The 18,660-nt window shown below is 36.1% G+C and overlaps 1 protein-coding gene across 1 annotated transcript in view; it reads left to right on the top strand.

Moving 5' to 3' along the window:
• The window catches only part of LOC107743599 (sorbin and SH3 domain-containing protein 1-like), a 56,298-nt gene that overhangs the window by 21,916 nt on the left and 15,722 nt on the right, over positions 1-18,660 (top strand). The window contains exons 6-16 of the mRNA XM_016556928.1: positions 3,965-4,080; positions 5,222-5,369; positions 6,039-6,187; positions 6,301-6,361; positions 6,519-6,593; positions 8,039-8,068; positions 8,146-8,242; positions 9,602-9,716; positions 11,322-11,405; positions 14,908-14,922; positions 17,190-17,239. Of these exons, the coding sequence (XP_016412414.1) occupies positions 3,965-4,080; positions 5,222-5,369; positions 6,039-6,187; positions 6,301-6,361; positions 6,519-6,593; positions 8,039-8,068; positions 8,146-8,242; positions 9,602-9,716; positions 11,322-11,405; positions 14,908-14,922; positions 17,190-17,239 (940 nt within the window). The remainder of the gene's footprint in view (positions 1-3,964; positions 4,081-5,221; positions 5,370-6,038; positions 6,188-6,300; positions 6,362-6,518; positions 6,594-8,038; positions 8,069-8,145; positions 8,243-9,601; positions 9,717-11,321; positions 11,406-14,907; positions 14,923-17,189; positions 17,240-18,660) is intronic.

Below are 18,660 nucleotides of genomic sequence, written 5' to 3'. Positions count from 1 at the left end.
TAGAAATGTGTTAGTGTGTTATGTGTAAGCCAGGTTAAAGAGATGGGTCTTTAATCTAGATTTAAACTGACAGAGTGTGTCTGCCTCCCGAACAACGCTAAGTAGATTGTTCCAGAGTTTGGGTGCTAAATAGGAAAAGAATCTGCCGCCAGCAGTTGATTTTGATATTCTAGGTATTATCAAATGGCCAGAGTTTTGAGATCGCAGCGGACGTGAAGGACTATAATGTGATATGAGCTCGCTCAAGTACTGAGGAGCTAAACCATTCAGGGCTCTATAAGTAATTAGCATGATTTTAAAATGTATATGATATTCAATAGGGAGCCAGTGCAGTGTTGACGGAACCGGGCTAATATGGTCATACTTCCTGGTTCTAGTAAGAACTCAAGCTGCTGCATTTTGGACCAGGTGGAGTTTGTTTATTAAGTGTGCAGAGCAACCACCCAATAAATCATTACTATAATCTAACCTTGAGGTCATGAACGCATGAATTAACGTTTCTGGATTTGACATTGAGAGCATAGGTCATAATTTAGATATATTTTTAAGATGGAAAAATGCGGTTTTACAAATGCTAGAAACATGATTTTCAAAGGAAAGATTGCTGTCAAATAGCACACCAAGGGTCCTAACTGATGATGAAGAATTGACAGAGCAGCCATCAATTGTTAGACAGTGTTCTAGGTTATTACATTTGGAGTTTTTTCAGAATTTAGCAGTAGGAAATTACTAGTCATCCATTTTTTTATATCAACTATGCATTCCGCGAATTGGTATGTTTCGTCAGGCCGTGAAGAAATATAGAGCTGAGTATCATCAGCATAACAGTATCGGTCTGTAGGGCTCATCCAGTTGTCATGGTCTCCACTGACATTTAGGGCTGTTGTAGTTGTCTCTACGTGCTGATCCACCATTTGTTTTGGATACGGACTGGATTTGGGTACCTACGGTGACCATCTGGACTGGATACAGACTGGATCCGTATGGCTATGGTGACCTCAGAATAAGAACGATGCAGACTAATATTAGCATAGGCACCATTTTTCTTACAATGTAACAAGTACATCGGGTGTTATGGGAAGTGTTCCCGGTTCTGGTTGACCTAATTAATGCAGACTAACAATCCTTTAATGAATTTGCATTATAGAAATGTGATCGTGTGTTACGTGTATGCCAGGTTAAAGAGATGGGTCTTTAATCTAGATTTAAACTGAGTGTGTCTGCCTCACGAACAATGCTAGGATGCTCAGACTTTGGGCGCTAATAGGGAACCAGTGCAGAGTTGACAGAACCAGGCTAATATGGTCATACTTCCTGGTTCTAGTAAGAACTCTAGCTGCTGCATTTTGGACCAGCTGGAGTTTGTTTATTAAGCGCGCAGAGCAACCACCCAATAAAGCATTTTAATAATCTAACCGTGAGGTCATGAACGCATGAATTACAATTTCTGCATTTGACATTGAGAGCATATGTCATAATTTAGATATATTTTTAAGATGGAAAAATGCAGTTTTACAAATGCTAGAAACATGGTTTTCAAAGGAAAGATTGCTGTCAAATAGCACACCTAGGTTCCTAACTGATGTTGAGGAATTAACAGAGCAGCCATCAAGTGTTAGTGTTTTAGGTTATTACATGCAGAGGGTATTGGACCAATAATTAGAACCTCTGTTGTTTTTTTATTTAAATTTTTTGTTTGTTTGTTTTTAGAATTTAGCACTAGAAAATTACTACTCATCCAATCTTTTATATCAACTATGCATTCCTTTAGTTTTGTGAATTGGTATACCACGCCGTGAAGAAATATAGAGCTGAGTATCATCAGCATAACAGTGAAGGCAAACACCATGTTTCTTGATGATATCTCCCAGGGGTAACATGTACAGGGTAAAAAGCAATGGTCCTAGTACTGAGCCTTCTGGTACTCAATACTGTACTTGTGATCGATACAATACCTCTTCATTAACTGCAACAAATTGATGACAGATAAGTATGATTTGAACCATCCCAATGTAATTCCACTAATGCCAACATAATTTTGTAGTCTAGTCAAAAGAATGTTCTGGTTGATAGTGTCAAACACAGCACTAAGATCCAGTAGCACTAATAGAGAAATACAACCACGATCGGATGATAAGAGCAGGTCATTTCTAACTCTGATGAGAGCAGTCTCAGTACTATGATACAGTCTAAATCCTGACTGGAAATCCTCACAGAGACCATTTCTCTCTAAGAAGGAACATAGCTGGAAGCACCTATTTTAGTAGCTTAGATGGAATAGGGTCTAACATACATGTTGTTGGTTTTGTTGATTTGACAAGTTTATACAATTTTTCCTCTCATATAGCAGAGAATGAGTGGAATTGTTCCTCAGGGGATCTATAGTGCACTGTCTGATGTGATACTGTAGCTGATGGCTAGAATTTTATCTCTAATAGTATCGATCTTGGAAGTAAAGAAGTTCATAAAGTCATTACTGCTGTGCTGTTGGGAAATGTCTGTATCTGTTGATGCTTTATTTTTCGTTAATTTAGCCACTGTATTGAATAAATGCCTGGGGTTGTGTTTGTTTTCTTCTAAAAGAGACGAAAAGTAAGCAGATCTAGCAGTTTTTAGAGCTTTTCTATAAGTAGAAGTACTTTCCCTCCATGCAATACAAAATACTTATAGTTTTGTATTCTTCCAGCTGCTCTCCATTTTCCGGGCTGCGAGTGTGCTCGTTATGCCACGGTGTCTTAAAATGGAGGTAATCAATCTATGAGTTTTAATTCTTTAAGCGTAAAGGAGCAACCGTATCTAAAGAAAAGAGAGAGTCCAGTCAGTCTTTGAGATCTGCTACTTCCTTTTATTGTTTTAGGCTATCTCTATTTTCTTATCTCAAAATAGTTTGTGTATGTTTCTAAGTTTTCTTATGTTGATTCTGCTTATGTATGATGTTGATTGTTTTGTAATCATGCTGTGGGAGTGGGGGACTGGTTGAGCATGTCTTTTGTTTTTGTATATTTGTGTGTGTGTACATGTTTTGTATAGTTGTTTTGTTTATGATGTAATATTTTGTTTTTGTGTTTATAGGACCCCCTTGAAAATGAGATGTTACATCTCAAGCGGCTATCCTTTCAATAAATTCTAATTACCACCTGTCGTCTGTAATTCATTTCTTAATAACTAATTATTGCCTCTCTCTCAAGTTTTATGTAAATGCATATATATTTTTTTATACAGATTTATATATAGTAAATAATGCACAAATCTGTACATAAATCTTCTGTTCTAGATGTATACCACATTATTTCCTTTTTCCCCCTTAGTCTTACTTATTTAAATTATCTTATGTTCTCAATGTCATATATGTATGTATGTATGTATGTATGTTTGTACCAAGAGCTCCTAAAAAACCACAACAAATTCCTTGTGTGTTTGCACACACTTGGCAAATAAAGCTCATTCTGATTCTGATTCTGCTCAAATAACTTTCAGTGAATGTTCATATTTGCAGGGAATAATCAAAGATGTCTTTTGTTCACACCCACTTTGAGCTGTGGAAATGGGAACCTTCAGTGTTGGGACTATCCTGGCTAACTGCCAGCACTTGGGAGAGATGCCTTAATTGTTGTTGTGCCTGAATAAAAAGGCCATTGGAACAAACACTTCTTACAGTGGGTTCAATGGTCTCCTTGTTCTTCTGACAAAGTTCAGAGAATCGTTTTTTTCCAGTCATAAATTAGCTTCTCTGTGGATGAAGACTTTCTGTGGGGTTCAGTTCTGACAGATTCTGGCTGGTGATTCGTTTAATGGAAGATCAAGGAATTTGTTGTGGCATAAATTGTGGTTAACGCTGAAAACAAACAGGTTCACTGCCAAGTAGAGGCAGCTTTATTTCATGTTTATGCCTTTTTAGGTTTTATAAAGAGCCTTGGAGATTGCCTGATCCTTTAAGAATCCAAACTGTTTGGATTTGTTGCAGGTGGATGGCTTGGTGCGGTCAATGGAGATGCCACAGAAACAAGTCTGGCAGAGAAACGTGTAAACAACACCGGAGCTGATTTAAATTCAACTCAAGTCAATGAGACACCAAGAAAGGTGAGTCACCATGTCTGAACGTCATTCCTTTTTAGCAGTGCTTTGCTTTCTTGCAAAAATGCCAGAGATTGATATCAGTGCTAATTAAACAGCTTGATCCCAAGATCTCTGGAGACACTGAGGAACTCCTCAATCTTAAAATCATTTAAATGAGTGCACTGACTGAATGTTGTCAATATTTTACAAGCAAGATGACATTTCTAGTTTTTTTTTTAAATGTGCATTATCATCTATAATGGTGTAGATCCAAGGTGTTCAATTATGTATCCTTGAAGGTACACTAGGGAATTAGTGGAGAAGTTACATGAAAAATTAATGTAATTTCTCACTATTAACACATTTTTAACTAATGATTTGTTAAGAAAGTGTTGTTATTGTTAACTAAATAAAAATGTTATTGGAAATATTACATTAAAATTATATAAAACTATCACATAAAAAATTTAGAAATGCAACTAATTGAAAAAGTATGTTGAATATGTAAGTACTAAAATTACTAAAACTTAAAAATAAATTAAAGCTAAGTAGAACACTGACAAAAGCACATAACAAAATGACTAAAACTTAAACAAAAATTAAAGGGATAGTTAACCCAAAATGTAAAATTTTGTTATCATTTACTCACCCTCATGTTGTTCCAAAACTGTATGAATTTCCTTTTTCTGTTGAACACAAAATAAGATACTTTGAAGAATGCTGGTAACCAAACAGTTGCTTGTAGCCATTGACTTACATAGTATTTTTTCCATACTATGAGAGTCAATGGCTACCACCAACTGATTAATATTAGTCATTTTATGTAAATTATATAAATAAGTACTGTAATATTATAAAAATACTACTGGCTAAGCATTAAATAAATCTTAATAAAAGTCATTATAAAGTGGAATACTCCTGGTGTTGATGACCTCCTCAAGACAGAAGGCAATTAATTAGAAGTAACCAAATAAGTGCTATCCTATGTTATCTGTCATTGTCTACAGCAGCATTGCAGAAGGATCTTTGCAACAATTGTTTGCTCGAGAGAGAAGTTTAGTGAAGCAAATTTCCCCCCATGAGGAATCCTGGGAAATTCAAAGTTGTCTGTATTTCACAGCCAGTATGTGACACTAGAGTGTCTGCTTTTGTGTGTTCTCCTCAGGTGGACTCACTTGTAAGTGAGGGTCAGTCTCAGCTCACGTCCTGCCTTGATCAGCCGAGTGCTATTACCTCATCAGCCAAAGTGTCCTCTTCATATCCCCCCACCAGCAGCGGCAACCCAACAATTGTCCTGCTGCAGCACAGCAGAGGTAAATAACAGCCTCTCAATACTTCAGGTGGGATCAAAAGTAAAAGTATCATGTGCATTAAAAAGCTAAATGCTTTCATGATATAGAAAGAGAAACGATATAGAATGTTCTCTCCCTTGTGATTAGTTTGTTTGAGTTAAAATTACCATAAGACGTCTGCAATTTCATGTACTGGACAGGATCTCTGTAATTATTAGTTGGGAGTGTATGGTTATGGGAGTGGAGATTAAACATTTTGTATAAAATGTGAACTACTGTTCGAAATTTGGGCTCTTTAAAACGATTCTTTAAAAAAAATTCTATACAGCAGGGACTCAATAAAATTGAATTCATAATAAAGGTGCATCAGTCAGTGCCACGGGAAATGTAGTTACGGTATTCAACAATAGTCAAAATAAACGAGGAGAAGGTTTGCAAGAAAAAACATGTTTGATTCCAAAGGGATTAAAAACACAAAGTACATCTGTCAAATGCAAATATATCTGACCTTCTTAGGAAAAACAATTGCCGTTCAAATAGGGCTGTAGCCATGATTTATTCATTTAAACATGAAATCATTCAGTGATCCTTTTAAAGATTTTGTCCTAGATAAATGTCAGCTGAAAGCACCAGGCCAGTGTGTATTTTATCTTGTGTTCTGGACGTTTATGATCTGAGTGTGTGTTTCAGAAGCTGTGGCGGAGCAGGGCGGTGGCACTAATCGGAGCCCTACCGTCAGCCAGAATAAATCTTCCTCTGAGACTCCAGCAGACATGGAAGGAAAGAGAATGAGACTGTCTGAACATTCAGCTGTCCCGGCACCCAGAGTCCCAGTACGGGTAACAAACAGCCACTTCTAGTTCTCAAGATACACCTGTGCAGACTTTGACTACATAACTATATCCAAAAGCTTTTATAAATAAAACACCATCTGTACAATTTTCTCTTCTAGAACACAGAGCTGTCAAAGGACTGGTACAGAAACATGTTCAAGCAGATTCACAAAGTCCCAGGTAAAGATGCACCTTGGGAATCACATGCAATCAACACTTTTATTTCATCTTTTTGTGTGTCCAAATCTGAATATGTCCAGGTCACATTTCAGTCATGTATCTATGTTTGTATTCATCTTTGTCAGTGTGTGTTTTGTCTTTCACTCACCTTACTCAGAGCCTGTCGAAGAAAATCCATATCGTCCCACCTACATATTTCCAGAGAGCAATGACAGGCCACTAAAAACCAGAGGTACCTTAGTAATAGTTATAATCTGATATTTACCGGTATTAACATTCCTCCATGTCACTCTTTTCTGTCTGTCATTTAGCAACACATTTATCCCTGTGTATGTATTGGGTAATTTTATATACAGTTCATGAAAACCAAAATAAAAAGGATATACACTGCTGTTTAAAAGTTTGGAGTCGACAAGATTTTTAAAATGTTTTTGAATTAAGTCTCTAATGCTCACCAAGGCTGCATTTAATTTGATCAAAAATACAGCAAAAACAGTAATATTGTGAAATATTATTACAATTTACATTAACTGTTTTCTATTTTAATATATTTTAAAATGTAATGTAGCCATAATGTAATGTAATGTGCTTTTTTTTAATATGCTGATTTGCTTCTCAAGATACATTTCTTATTATCAATGTTGAAAACAGTTGTACTGCTTAATATTATTGTGCATACTATTGTCTTCTCAGGAGTAGAAAGTAATAAAATACAGCATTTATTTGAAATATAATTTTTTGTAACTAAATAAGTGTCTTCACTGTCACTTTTGATCAATTTAGTGCATCGTTTTCTGAATTAAAGTATAAATTTATTATTATATTCAATTAGCATTTCTTTAAGAAAAAATCTCACTGTCCATTCTTTCACAAATCTCAACCTGCAATAGATACTGATTTATATGTACACAGTGTCAACAAATTGATTGTCCTAAAGAGGCATCATAGCACTCAAGGTGAGCTGTGGAAATAGAGCTATTTTCAGCACACTGAGAAAATCACATCACCATGTATTTAAAACTCATAGATTGATTACCTCCATTTTAAGAGCTTTCATACCTCTGTGATGTGTTTTGTGGCTGTGCTTTTAGTGAACCATTCTGCTGAATTATTAAAGCAGTCACAACACACCTAATGGGGTTTGTGTATCCATTGGATTCTTTAGAATACACAGTTAGCAATGCCATTCCAATGCTGGTCTCAAGTATTTGTTAAATAATCATCATTGAAATGCCTCCTTTCAGTAGATTGCGGTGAAAATGTTTTACTTGTACTGTAACTTCGCAGCTAATGGAATATTCCAGCATCAGAAAAACACACCGCTGTGGTTATAGTACCATCTACTGGTTGGATTGGTCTGTGGAAATAAAGTGGCCTTGTCTTGGAGCTGCTGTTTAGTTGATAATGGACTGCTATATATGTCACACTAATCCCTGTAATTTTCACCTAGTATATATTAGATGTTTTGAATACCTCCCAAAGTTGCTGCTTTAGAGCACAGGCTACACTAAGTAGAGCACAATAAGAAAACAGGTTACAAACTACCTTAGGAATACATTTGAAATGTGAAATAAATATAATATATTGTAAGTTTCACAAAAATATGTCAGCTGTATTGCTTCATTGCTCAGTATTAAGTTTTATTTGTGCCTAATAAGTATTTTCTGACTCTTTCAGATGACAGGCCATCATATGGTGGTGAGGATGGTAAGTGTTTTAGTTTTAATCCTGTGAGAGAAAATAAAAACTACACAATTCTTATTTAAAGGAAAGCTGTGTTTCAGTGCGGGCAGTCCCTCGTTCCAAGAGTGCTGTAGACATGGGGAGCTCCAGAGGACAGCTGCCTGTGCCAACACGCACATCTTCCCTAAAACCTCAGAGGTGAGCCGTGACACTATGAAACAAATAGAATGATTTCTGAAGGAGATTCTAGCACATTTATTGACTGATGTCCTGAAACTTTCGTATTACGGTGTGAATTCTTGCACCATGCTAGTGTTGCTCAACATAGAGATGATGACATTTCTTCACAAAACCTCAATATGTGCAACATTGTATTTTAGCATTTGTCATGCTGCATTAACAAGCATGTGTTGGCTTAGGAGATGTTGCTGTTTGCTGCTAAAATTAATAATAGATACCCCTTTCTTTCAGTCATCAGTGTTCACTAGCAGAAAAGTCATTACCATAAAGTGTCTTTACCTTGAATCTTTGTAGATTACTTTCGGTTTTATATATAAATTCAAAATCTAAATTAAAACTGGGGATAAACAAGGTTTTTAGCATTTTGACAAATTTTAAACACAAAACCATTTAATGACATTAAATGAATAAGACATTTTTAAGATTCTGCACTATTTGTGGAGAACATGGATCATCAAGATTTGCACAAATAAAGAAATTCTGAAATTTTTCAGGATTATTTGATGAATAGAAAGTCAGAAAGAACAATGTTTATTTTAAATATAAATATTTTGTAATATTATAAATGTCTTTAATGCATTAAATTTATCAAAATAAAAAAGTAATGATGCCGAATAAAAAAAAAAAATCTTATTCATCCGATCCCAAACTTTTGAATGGTAATGCACAATAATGTTAAATATAGCATAATTATTATATTATGGATATTTTTAAAATGTTTAAATTTTCACTTGAATTATTGAACTAATGTTAAACTGTGCTTTGTGTTTATTTTTCTAGGTTAATGTTTATTCTTATTTATTTTTAAAGTTAATTAGTTTATTATGAACAAACATGAATTAATAGTATAAACAGTAGCACATTTATATACCTATATATAAATAAACTGTTGCTATACTAGTGTTATTGTTATAATATTTATATAAATTTATGTAATTTATTTATATCTATTTATATAAATGAACATAGATCACAATGCAGATTAATAAACTGTTAAAAACTGATATTAATTGTTAGTTCATGGTACCTAGTACATAAAGTCTCAAAGATCTGAGATGTATTGTAAAGTACTTTGTAATAGTTTATAATGGAATATTGTGTTAAATTACAGTTATACAAAATAGGTAACTGAACACATGTTGGTGTAGATTGGTTAGATGATTTAAGTGCTTACATGTATGTATGTATGATGTGTTTTTAAAACATAAGCTGCATGTATGGGAACGTACAGCTAAAACTTGCCCTTGCTGGTTGCCATGGTGACTCTCCACCACCCTTGCTGTATCACTCCATCTCTCCCCTCATGCATCCCTGCAGGAATGAGTGGGAGCCCCCTGACAAGAAAGTAGACACCAGGAAGTACCGCGCCGAGCCCAAGAGCATATTTGAGTACGAGCCAGGAAAGTCCTCAGTGCTGAAGCTAGAGAGACCGGTATGATGCTCTTTATACATGCATGTTTGTTTACTGGTGATGGTGGTGCAGACCTGTGCATGTCGTTTGATGCTGCAAGAGCTGTATTCTGCCTGTTTCACTTACAAGGACTGCACACTCACAGCTATGTGTCTTGATAGTGATCTTAAGTGACCTCGGTAGGTGACTTGTATTGGTGACCCTTTTCAATGTTGTGATACATAGCTTATATATCTTGTGTGTTGATGCACACATTATATCTTACAGTAACGTTAGAATATAGGAAGTAGGAGGACCCCTTACTCAAAAAGATCATCAATAAGTGACACTTGTAGTGTCCAGACTTAGTTAAGAATAGAGGCTCTTGCAGGGGCTTGTATGTGCCTGCAGTCTGGTCTTTTTAATGGAAGGTTTGTTACTATGACATTCAGTGATTCAATCTTGTTAGCATGACTCATTCTGGGAGCTGCTGCTATTACATAATGTCTTTCTGATGACATACCACTGTAATAAGTTTATTGTAGAAGTAAAGCAAAGCATGTTTGATCTTCGTCAATGAAACAGCTGAAGCAGAGAAAGTGCGGGCTGCATTAGGTCTTTCGTTTTTCCCTCATTGTTAGGGAAAGTAATTAAAATGGCCCTAGGTCAGGTCCTATCTAGGGCAGAAGATAATGTGCTGCCTGTGTCTATTCATTTGATTTAGCTCTGCAGAAACAGTCCATCATTATTGTGAAAATTCTGTGTTGTGAAATATTTAAATTACATTTAAATTATATGTGCACTACCGTTCAAAAGTTTGGGGTTGATAACAATTTTTAAATGTTTTTTAAAGAAAATGTATTTGATGATATAGTAAAAACAGTAAATATCTAAAATACTATTATAATTTTAAATAACTTTTTTTAATTTCAAGATATTTTAAAGATAATTTATTCCTGCAATGACATTACTCCAGTCTTCAGTGTCACATGATGCTTGACATGATCCTTATTCCTTTAAAATGTATAAAGATTTCAATAGAAATTTTTTGTAACATCATAAATGTATTTACTGTCACTTTTGATTAATTTAATGTGTATTTGCTGAATAATAAAAAAAAACTTACTGACCCCAAACATTTGAATGATAATGTTAAATTTAGCATTATTATTGTATTACAGATATTTTTTAAGTACAGCAAATATTTTTTTTTACAAACATCAATGCAAAAATATTGATATTCATAGCAGAAGGATAAAATTTGCATTTTGAGTATGTGAATATGTGTTTATTCCCCTTATTCACTTGTTATACAGTGTAAAAGATTTCTCCCTAGCTCTAATGGATCCCTTTCCATCATCAGGACTTTGCCTTTATGAGATCTTTATTTCCTATTTCCTGTTCCTTTGACTGCTGAGATCAACCAGATGTTCTTGCAATAAGTCATCAAGCTGGAAACAAATCCAATTCATGTTTCCTCCACTCTCTCAGCCTGGAGCCTTTCTTACTGTCTGAGATTATGACATTAAGAGATAATTCATGTAACATCATCATTCAGTCTCATTGTATATCTCATTCATATTCTGAGTCGTCCTCTCTCTCTCTCTTTCTCTTTGTCCTTCTTTCCTTGTTGCCATATTTCTGTAGACTCAGGACATAAGTCCAGAAGATGTAGATTTAGAGAATGAGCCTTGGTATAGGTTCTTTTCTGAAATGGAGTTTGACAAAACGGTAAGTTGGCAGTATTAAAGTGACCCATTTTTATTTTTAAAAAACCTGCATGTCATCCCTTTTTTTTTTCGTACAGGACCCAAAATATTTTTTATGTCTGTCTATTCCATTCTTACGTCACTTCCTGACTGCACTGACCATTCATATGTTTGTTCCTTATCCAGCCCATTGTAGTTGAGTGCAAAGCAATACAAAAACAATACAAAAGTAGTAACGGAAGAGCTCCTCTGAATGTGCTTCAGAAGCTGCATCAGAGATGCTAAAAGAAATGGTAAACAGTACAGTCGATCATGGCAAACACCACCTCTCAGTTTGCCAGCATGCTTTCTGATCATAATCCACAATCTGCCTGAACCTTTTTTCACCATCTTTTGCATCTCATATTTGTCTTTTCTGACTGTAATTGAATCTCAGTATTTTATCTTTTGCACTGTGATAAACATTAAATTGGCATCCGATTTGCATTTGGGGTTCGTTCGACAAAAAAATTCTGCAGCCTGTGCCTCTAGGAAGCTCTCATCTTTTTTTGAGACCCTGCTATTTAACTGGCAGTAATTCTGGTGTTGGCACAGATGACTGAGAAGGTTTTCAGTTTTATGGAGTGCCCAGACTGGAAACAGATAGCAAGCTATGATGCTGCAACTAGCTTGGTAAAGACGACAGACTCAACATTAGCCAAACTCTTTCCCCTGTGCTTAACCCTGTTGCCTGTTTTCAGTAGCATTGCCTGGCAACATTGACTGAAAAGTTGGCCTCTGCATCATCTACTTATTGGTTGTCAGATTTGCTCCATCCACCTAACTAATGTGAAAGTACATAACATCCTGCCAGAAACTATCCGCTCATGGCAATTATATTTTTGCAGTGTAAACTTTTTGTCTGACCATGACTCAGTAAGTAAAGCACTGTAAATTAGCACTGATGGCGTGCTGTCACTGGGTTCAGTGAGGGACAGGAAGGCCGTCGCTATGCTATCAGTGGCACAGAGCCTGTGCAGCGTTGTCATCAACTCAACACCTGGGAGTAAAAAGGCACATTCGTTCACACTTATTTGCTTGGAGACACGTACCATGATACACCCCAAGGTGATTGGGTTGTTTACCAACTCACTATGATTGCTTTTAGGGCTGGGGATATAACTAAAACATAAGTAATTTTAAATAACCTTTTAACCTTTTGATATTTATATACTATAAAAATGTTTTTAGTTTTTTTTATGCAAAATGAAAGTTTTTATTCAGCATGGACACATTAAATTGATCAAAAGTGACATTAAAGACTTTTACATTGTTAAAAAAATGCATTTCTTTTTAACTTTCTATGCTGAAAAAAAAGCAACATTGATAATAAAAAAATAATAAATTGAGCACCTAACCAGTATATTAGAATAAAATAGAATTAGAATGAAATAAAAAGGATCATGTGACACTGAAGACTAGAGTAAATGCTGTTGAAAATTCAGCTTTGCCATCACAGGTATAGATTACAATTTAAAATATATATTATTAAAATAGAAAACATCTATTTTAAATTGTAATAATATTTCACAATATTACTGTCCATGCATGCATCCTATTTGAATGGGATGTATGACATGTCTTTAGAATTGGTTCTTCTGACAGTGAAACCAAATCCTTGAGTCACAGGCTGCATTCCTGATGGATAGACTCATAAATCTGACTATCAGCGTCATGGCACAAGTTTAGAAAAGGTTTACTTGTATAGAGACGAAAGTGAGGAGAGTCACTTTCCTTGAGAGCGGGTGTCTCACTGAGTCAGAGTCTGCTGATGCGAACCAGTCTCACTGTGTTTATGATGCAATGCTGAAATAGTCTTAGTTTCTTATTGGCTTAGTAGGATTCCCATAAAAATTCAGCTGTAAAAATAAAATTAAGCACATTTCTAAAGCTTTGTAAACACTCTCATGAAATGTGTTAGTATTAGAAATATTAACAACAGTATCCATCATATATACCAGCTTAAGTCTTAAAGCTCTGAGACTGTGGTCACAGAAAATCCCAGCAATAGACTTGTTGAGCTTGTTGACTCCTAACTGGGGGCAACTTTAAGTATGAAGCTGCATGTGTGTCTGTCTTTAAGTGGGTCGAAGGTCATTGGAGACTGTATGTGACCTGACTTCCTCAGTGATTGATACCCCAAAGTCTAGTGACAAACACAGTCAGTCCGTCTCCTACTGATCCTGTGTTTACCATCATATGGAATGAGAAATATGTACTGCACCAGAAGTCCATATCCACTATGTGCTTGTTCAATTAGAGACAACAACATTCCTGTGTAGAAGATGTGCTTTGATAATAGCAGTGTATCAAAGAATGCGTATAAAGTTATACTTTCATTAATGGACACATAAGCCCCATTTGTTCATGTGGTTAAGTTGCGCGGCACCTCACTCACATTGTATGCTATTTATATAACAGAAAAGTTGTAAATTTTCTTGAGTCATCTCCTGCACCTGTTTGGAAACTAGCACATGAAAATGAACAAACATTATTAACACACCGTTCCACTGACTAGCCTTAACAGTCAGGGGAAAGGATTTAACATCCTAGGAAATACTATGGTAAACATCTCTTGATCTTTATTATGGCCTCTTTTGGAAAAGCAGCTAGAACTATGAGGCACATAAGCTAGAAAAACTTATACCATATATGATTTAATTTAAAAACAGGTATATAGACATTGCTGAAAAAAAAGAAGAAAATAACTTTAAGTTGTAGTGATAAATGCTTTCAGCACATTGTGGCTTGTGGCATTGTGGCACATCACCAAAAAAAAATAGAATTCTGTCATCATATACTCACCCTTATGTCATTCCAAACCTGTATGACTTATTTTATTTTATTTTGTTTTGTTTTTAACAGAATTTTCATTTCTGGGTGAACTATGCCTTTTAAGGATAGATTCATTGTACATAAAGGCCTACATACTGAAATTATAACCTGTATACCCCGATGTGACAAATGGGACATGTACTACCAGATAAGACGATGGAAAAATCTATCTCAGCATTATTACTTCCTGAGATGTCATTTCCTTTAAAGTAAAATACCTTATATGAGAAATGCTATTTCAGTTGGCATTTCAAACAACGTAAGGCTTTGAAACCATATCCTCAGTGACATACTGTCCACGTCACTTTCACCCACCATCTCCGTGGGTCATGTCAAGAATGTCAAGTACTCATCTTAAATCTCACTTATAACAGTTCTGACTTTACTGCGGTGGTTAAGTTTGTGAGTCTGTTTCCTGTAAACTCAAGGGCCATTTAGTCATCCGCACAGTTAAGTATAAACAGAATCATCTTTTTAGTATGTTTACATGTTTTTTTTATACCATAATACTTTAAGAACACTTCTTTTTGTTCACTTTTTGTGCTGTCAGATACAGTATACAAGGCTTCCTGTACTTTATAATGCCAGCAACAGTGTTAATATAATACTTAATTGCATAATTTCACTTTCTTATCATCTCATCTCAACAGCTGCATCACACTAAGGTATTGTACTGGCTGTCACATATCCTCAGTGACATACTGTGCACGTCACTTTCACCCACCGTCTCCGTGGGTCATGTCAAGAATGTCAAGTACTCATCTTAAATCTCACTTATAACAGTTCTGACTTTACTGCGGTGGTTAAGTTTGTGAGTCTGTTTCCTGTAAACTCAAGGGCCATTTAGTCATCCGCACAGTTAAGTATAAACAGAATCATCTTTTTAGTATGTTTACATGTTTTTTTTATACCATAATACTTTAAGAACACTTCTTTTTGTTCACTTTTTGTGCTGTCAGATACAGTATACAAGGCTTCCTGTACTTTATAATGCCAGCAACAGTGTTAATATAATACTTAATTGCATAATTTCACTTTCTTATCATCTCATCTCAACAGCTGCATCACACTAAGGTATTGTACTGGCTGTCACAAGTATTTAGATTAAGATGCGTGCCACTTCAGATAAGGCTTTCACGCATGCTTCCTGTTTGCTTATTCTTCGCATCTGTGCCAAGTCTCGTGCGAAAGCCTCTTGGGATGCTGAGCCGGCTGTTTTTTAGAGAGAAGAAAAATGGACAAAAATACTAGAGGTCGCTTTGCACACGTAATAGTGGATTGATATGTCACTGGGTGAAACAAAACTTCTAGAACATGATGCTGTATAAATAGAGCAATATATACAAAGCCTGTATTCATTCGCGAAGGTTATTCGTGATCCTCTTTACCCCAGCAACCAATGGGATGAACATGTTGCGGTCAGGTGTTGAACTTTTCTTCTGTCAGTCACAAGAGGGGGTCGTGGGGTGCTGGCACTCATGTGGCATGCCTCTAAAGGGACAGTGGCAGACTGGGATTGTGCAATCGTATTTGCAAACATCACTTGGCTTTTTTCTTCCGAGGTGTGCTGTCACGCTATTTTTACCATCTGTGACGTGCACTTGGGGAAAAGCAACAGAAACAGCAGCCTAAAATTAGACGCCTCCAAACCATTCAAAATGAAAGAAGGACTACAGGCCGCCCCAGCGAATGGCTCTCTCTTATCTGCCGTCAGGAGTTGCTGCCCGGCAATAACAGCTGCTCTCCTTATTGGCTTGACGCACACAGTGCTGGGTAGATTACTTTTAAACTGTAGTCTGTTACTGATTACAAATGACATGATGGAAATTGTAGTCTGCAGTGTAATTTATTACGTTACACATTTTAGATAATATAATACTACTTTTAATTACTTTTAGATTACTTTTGACCTAACTTGTTGATCACAGATTTGAATAGGATTATTGTGTACCACATTATTTCTTTTATTATCAACAGGGGTGAAGTGCATTAAATGTCAGAGTTTTCCAAACTGGGGTTTGTGAAGTAACTGCAAGGGGTTCGTGATTTATGAAAAGCTAATTCATTAAATCATAAAAATGTAAACTTTAAGAAAAATAAATGCTTTTAAAATAATAATAAAAAAAAACCCTGAACACTAAAAATAGAAATATTTCATTTGTTTACCTGCATGTCAGTGTGACCATTAACCGACATCAGAGAACTGTAACATGCAAATGTGTTGTTAGATTATAATATTAAAAATTGAATTCTCGCAGGGGATTCAGGTAAATATTTTAGCTTAAAAAATGTATGAATATGTATAAGCATTTAAAAATGTATATTATCGAATTATAAGTATTTCAATTTTAGAATCTGATATGTAATGAGATTACATGTATTCAGTTACTACCCAGCACTGGATGCCCGTTATGTGAACTTCCTTTGATGTACTATTAATATCGCCCTGTGATTTTGTATAGCATGTTCGATCCAACACTCGTGATATTCTTAATACATGTATGTAAATCTATTTGTGTGTGTGTCCGCGTCTGCCCATGTAATTTGGCCTGCTTCCCACACCAGCTGGTTAATTGTCTCTGTGTCTGGCCGGCCAGTAATGAGAGTGACTCAATAGAAGACAAAAGAGAGCCTCGGTGAGAGACAGCAGCTGATTGGTGGAAGCGCTGACAGCCCCCTCCCAAAATGGGCGCCCCCGCTAATCCCACCCCTCGCTCCCAGTCGCTTGTTTTCCCCCCCTAACTTGCATGCAGGCCAAAATACTTGCTTACTTCTCCACGCTCGGCTTCGTCCGGAGGACCTAAGAGTTTCAGAGCTTTGGATGCGGCAGACGTTCGCAAGCTTGACTGACTAATGCGCCTTCTCCCTTTCCAGCTGCCAGAGAGTCAAGCCTTTGGAGCTATCAATGACTTCTTTGTTTGGTTTGTTGCAGAGTGCCCCCTCTTTCAGCCCCTTGGAAACATCTTCTGACCTACAGCAATAGTAAGTCCATGTATTTTGGATGTGGAGTGTATTGTTTTATCAAAAGCCACATGGTTCAGTTATAAACCAGGAGGCCAACTAGTGTTCAGCCAAAACACTAAACCGAAAATATGCTCTCATGACTTGAGGAATGTGTGCGAGACAAACCCTGTGTAAGTGTAACCCTGAGAGAAACATAGTTCTGCTTTATGGCTAACAGATCCTTGACAAGGAGCCGAAAAGCATGAAAATACTTTACTCGGCTTTACTAATGGTCAGATAAATCTGCTAAGACCATCTCTGCTCCAGCAGTTGTCAGGCAGCTGCTCAGGTTCCTGAGTTTGGAGCCAGTGGCGTCTGGAATGACGTGTGTTCACCTCACACTTCTCCAGCGGAAAGCATCCGATACATCCCTGGAGTGATGTCATTCATGGAGACTTTATTATATGTATGATGGAATAATTCATAAAGCAGGAGTCACAAGAACAGTGTCTTGTTCGCACACATCATTTTTGTTGAATAATGGGTATTTTATTGTTTCCAACTATGAAGAAGTAGGAAAGTATGCTAGGGCCCTTAGGATTTTATTGGCATGTTGAGTAGTAACTGTTAATATGATTCTCTCCGAAACAGAGCTGCCGATGTGTAGGACCATTGTCTGTGCATTTAAAATCCTTGTCATGGTTAAAATTCCCTCCCAAATCACTTAGCATGTCTCCCATGTGAGTCTGTTGTGTTAACCCTGCTGAAAAAAACAAATTAAGGTCTTCTTTGGACTGTCAGGCTGGTCTGGTTTAGGGTTTTGAGCACTTGTGAGCTGATCAGACTGTGAAGACTAACTAGACCAATTTAAACCAAATAAGATCATCAGACACTTTTGTTTTTCAGCAGAGAATAGTGTTAACAAGGCCTTACTGAACTCTAGACAGGCCATTTTATCACTTTATTGCATACATCAAAGTGCCATATTTGATAAGTAAGCATGATATACTTAAATTTTTCCTATACAAACATGTAAAAATTATACAGAGTGACTACAGCTCATTGTATGGGAAGACCGGACACAAGAAAAGTTATTAAAGGTGCGCATCCCTAAAAACTTCTGTATGGTTTCCTGCAAGCACATACTGAAGGTTTAAATGCTAAGGTTCTAACTGCTACATGTGGAAAGCTTCAAGCATGTTTTTTAAAGGATGCCACACAGGCCTCTGAGGAATGTTGTGATAAGGGCCAGAGCAGCTGGTGCTGTCTCATCTATATCAAAGAGCAAACACAGGCTGACTAAAAAGTTCTCAGACTGTTTTAAATTGTTTGGCCTACATCGCAAGTAAATTGAATATTCATATATTTTTTTAAAATCAAGAATTAATTCTTTTTTATTTCTTTTTTAATTCGTATTTTTTATTTATTTATTAATATTTATTAATTTAAAGTGTATACTT

Source organism: Sinocyclocheilus rhinocerous, unplaced genomic scaffold, assembly GCF_001515625.1.
Source record: "Sinocyclocheilus rhinocerous isolate Xijiao unplaced genomic scaffold, SAMN03320098_v1.1 scaffold677, whole genome shotgun sequence".
Classification (NCBI taxonomy): Eukaryota; Metazoa; Chordata; class Actinopteri; order Cypriniformes; family Cyprinidae; genus Sinocyclocheilus; species Sinocyclocheilus rhinocerous.
The sequence above is the reverse complement of the archived record's forward strand: the minus strand, read 5'-3'. Positions and strand labels throughout refer to the sequence as shown.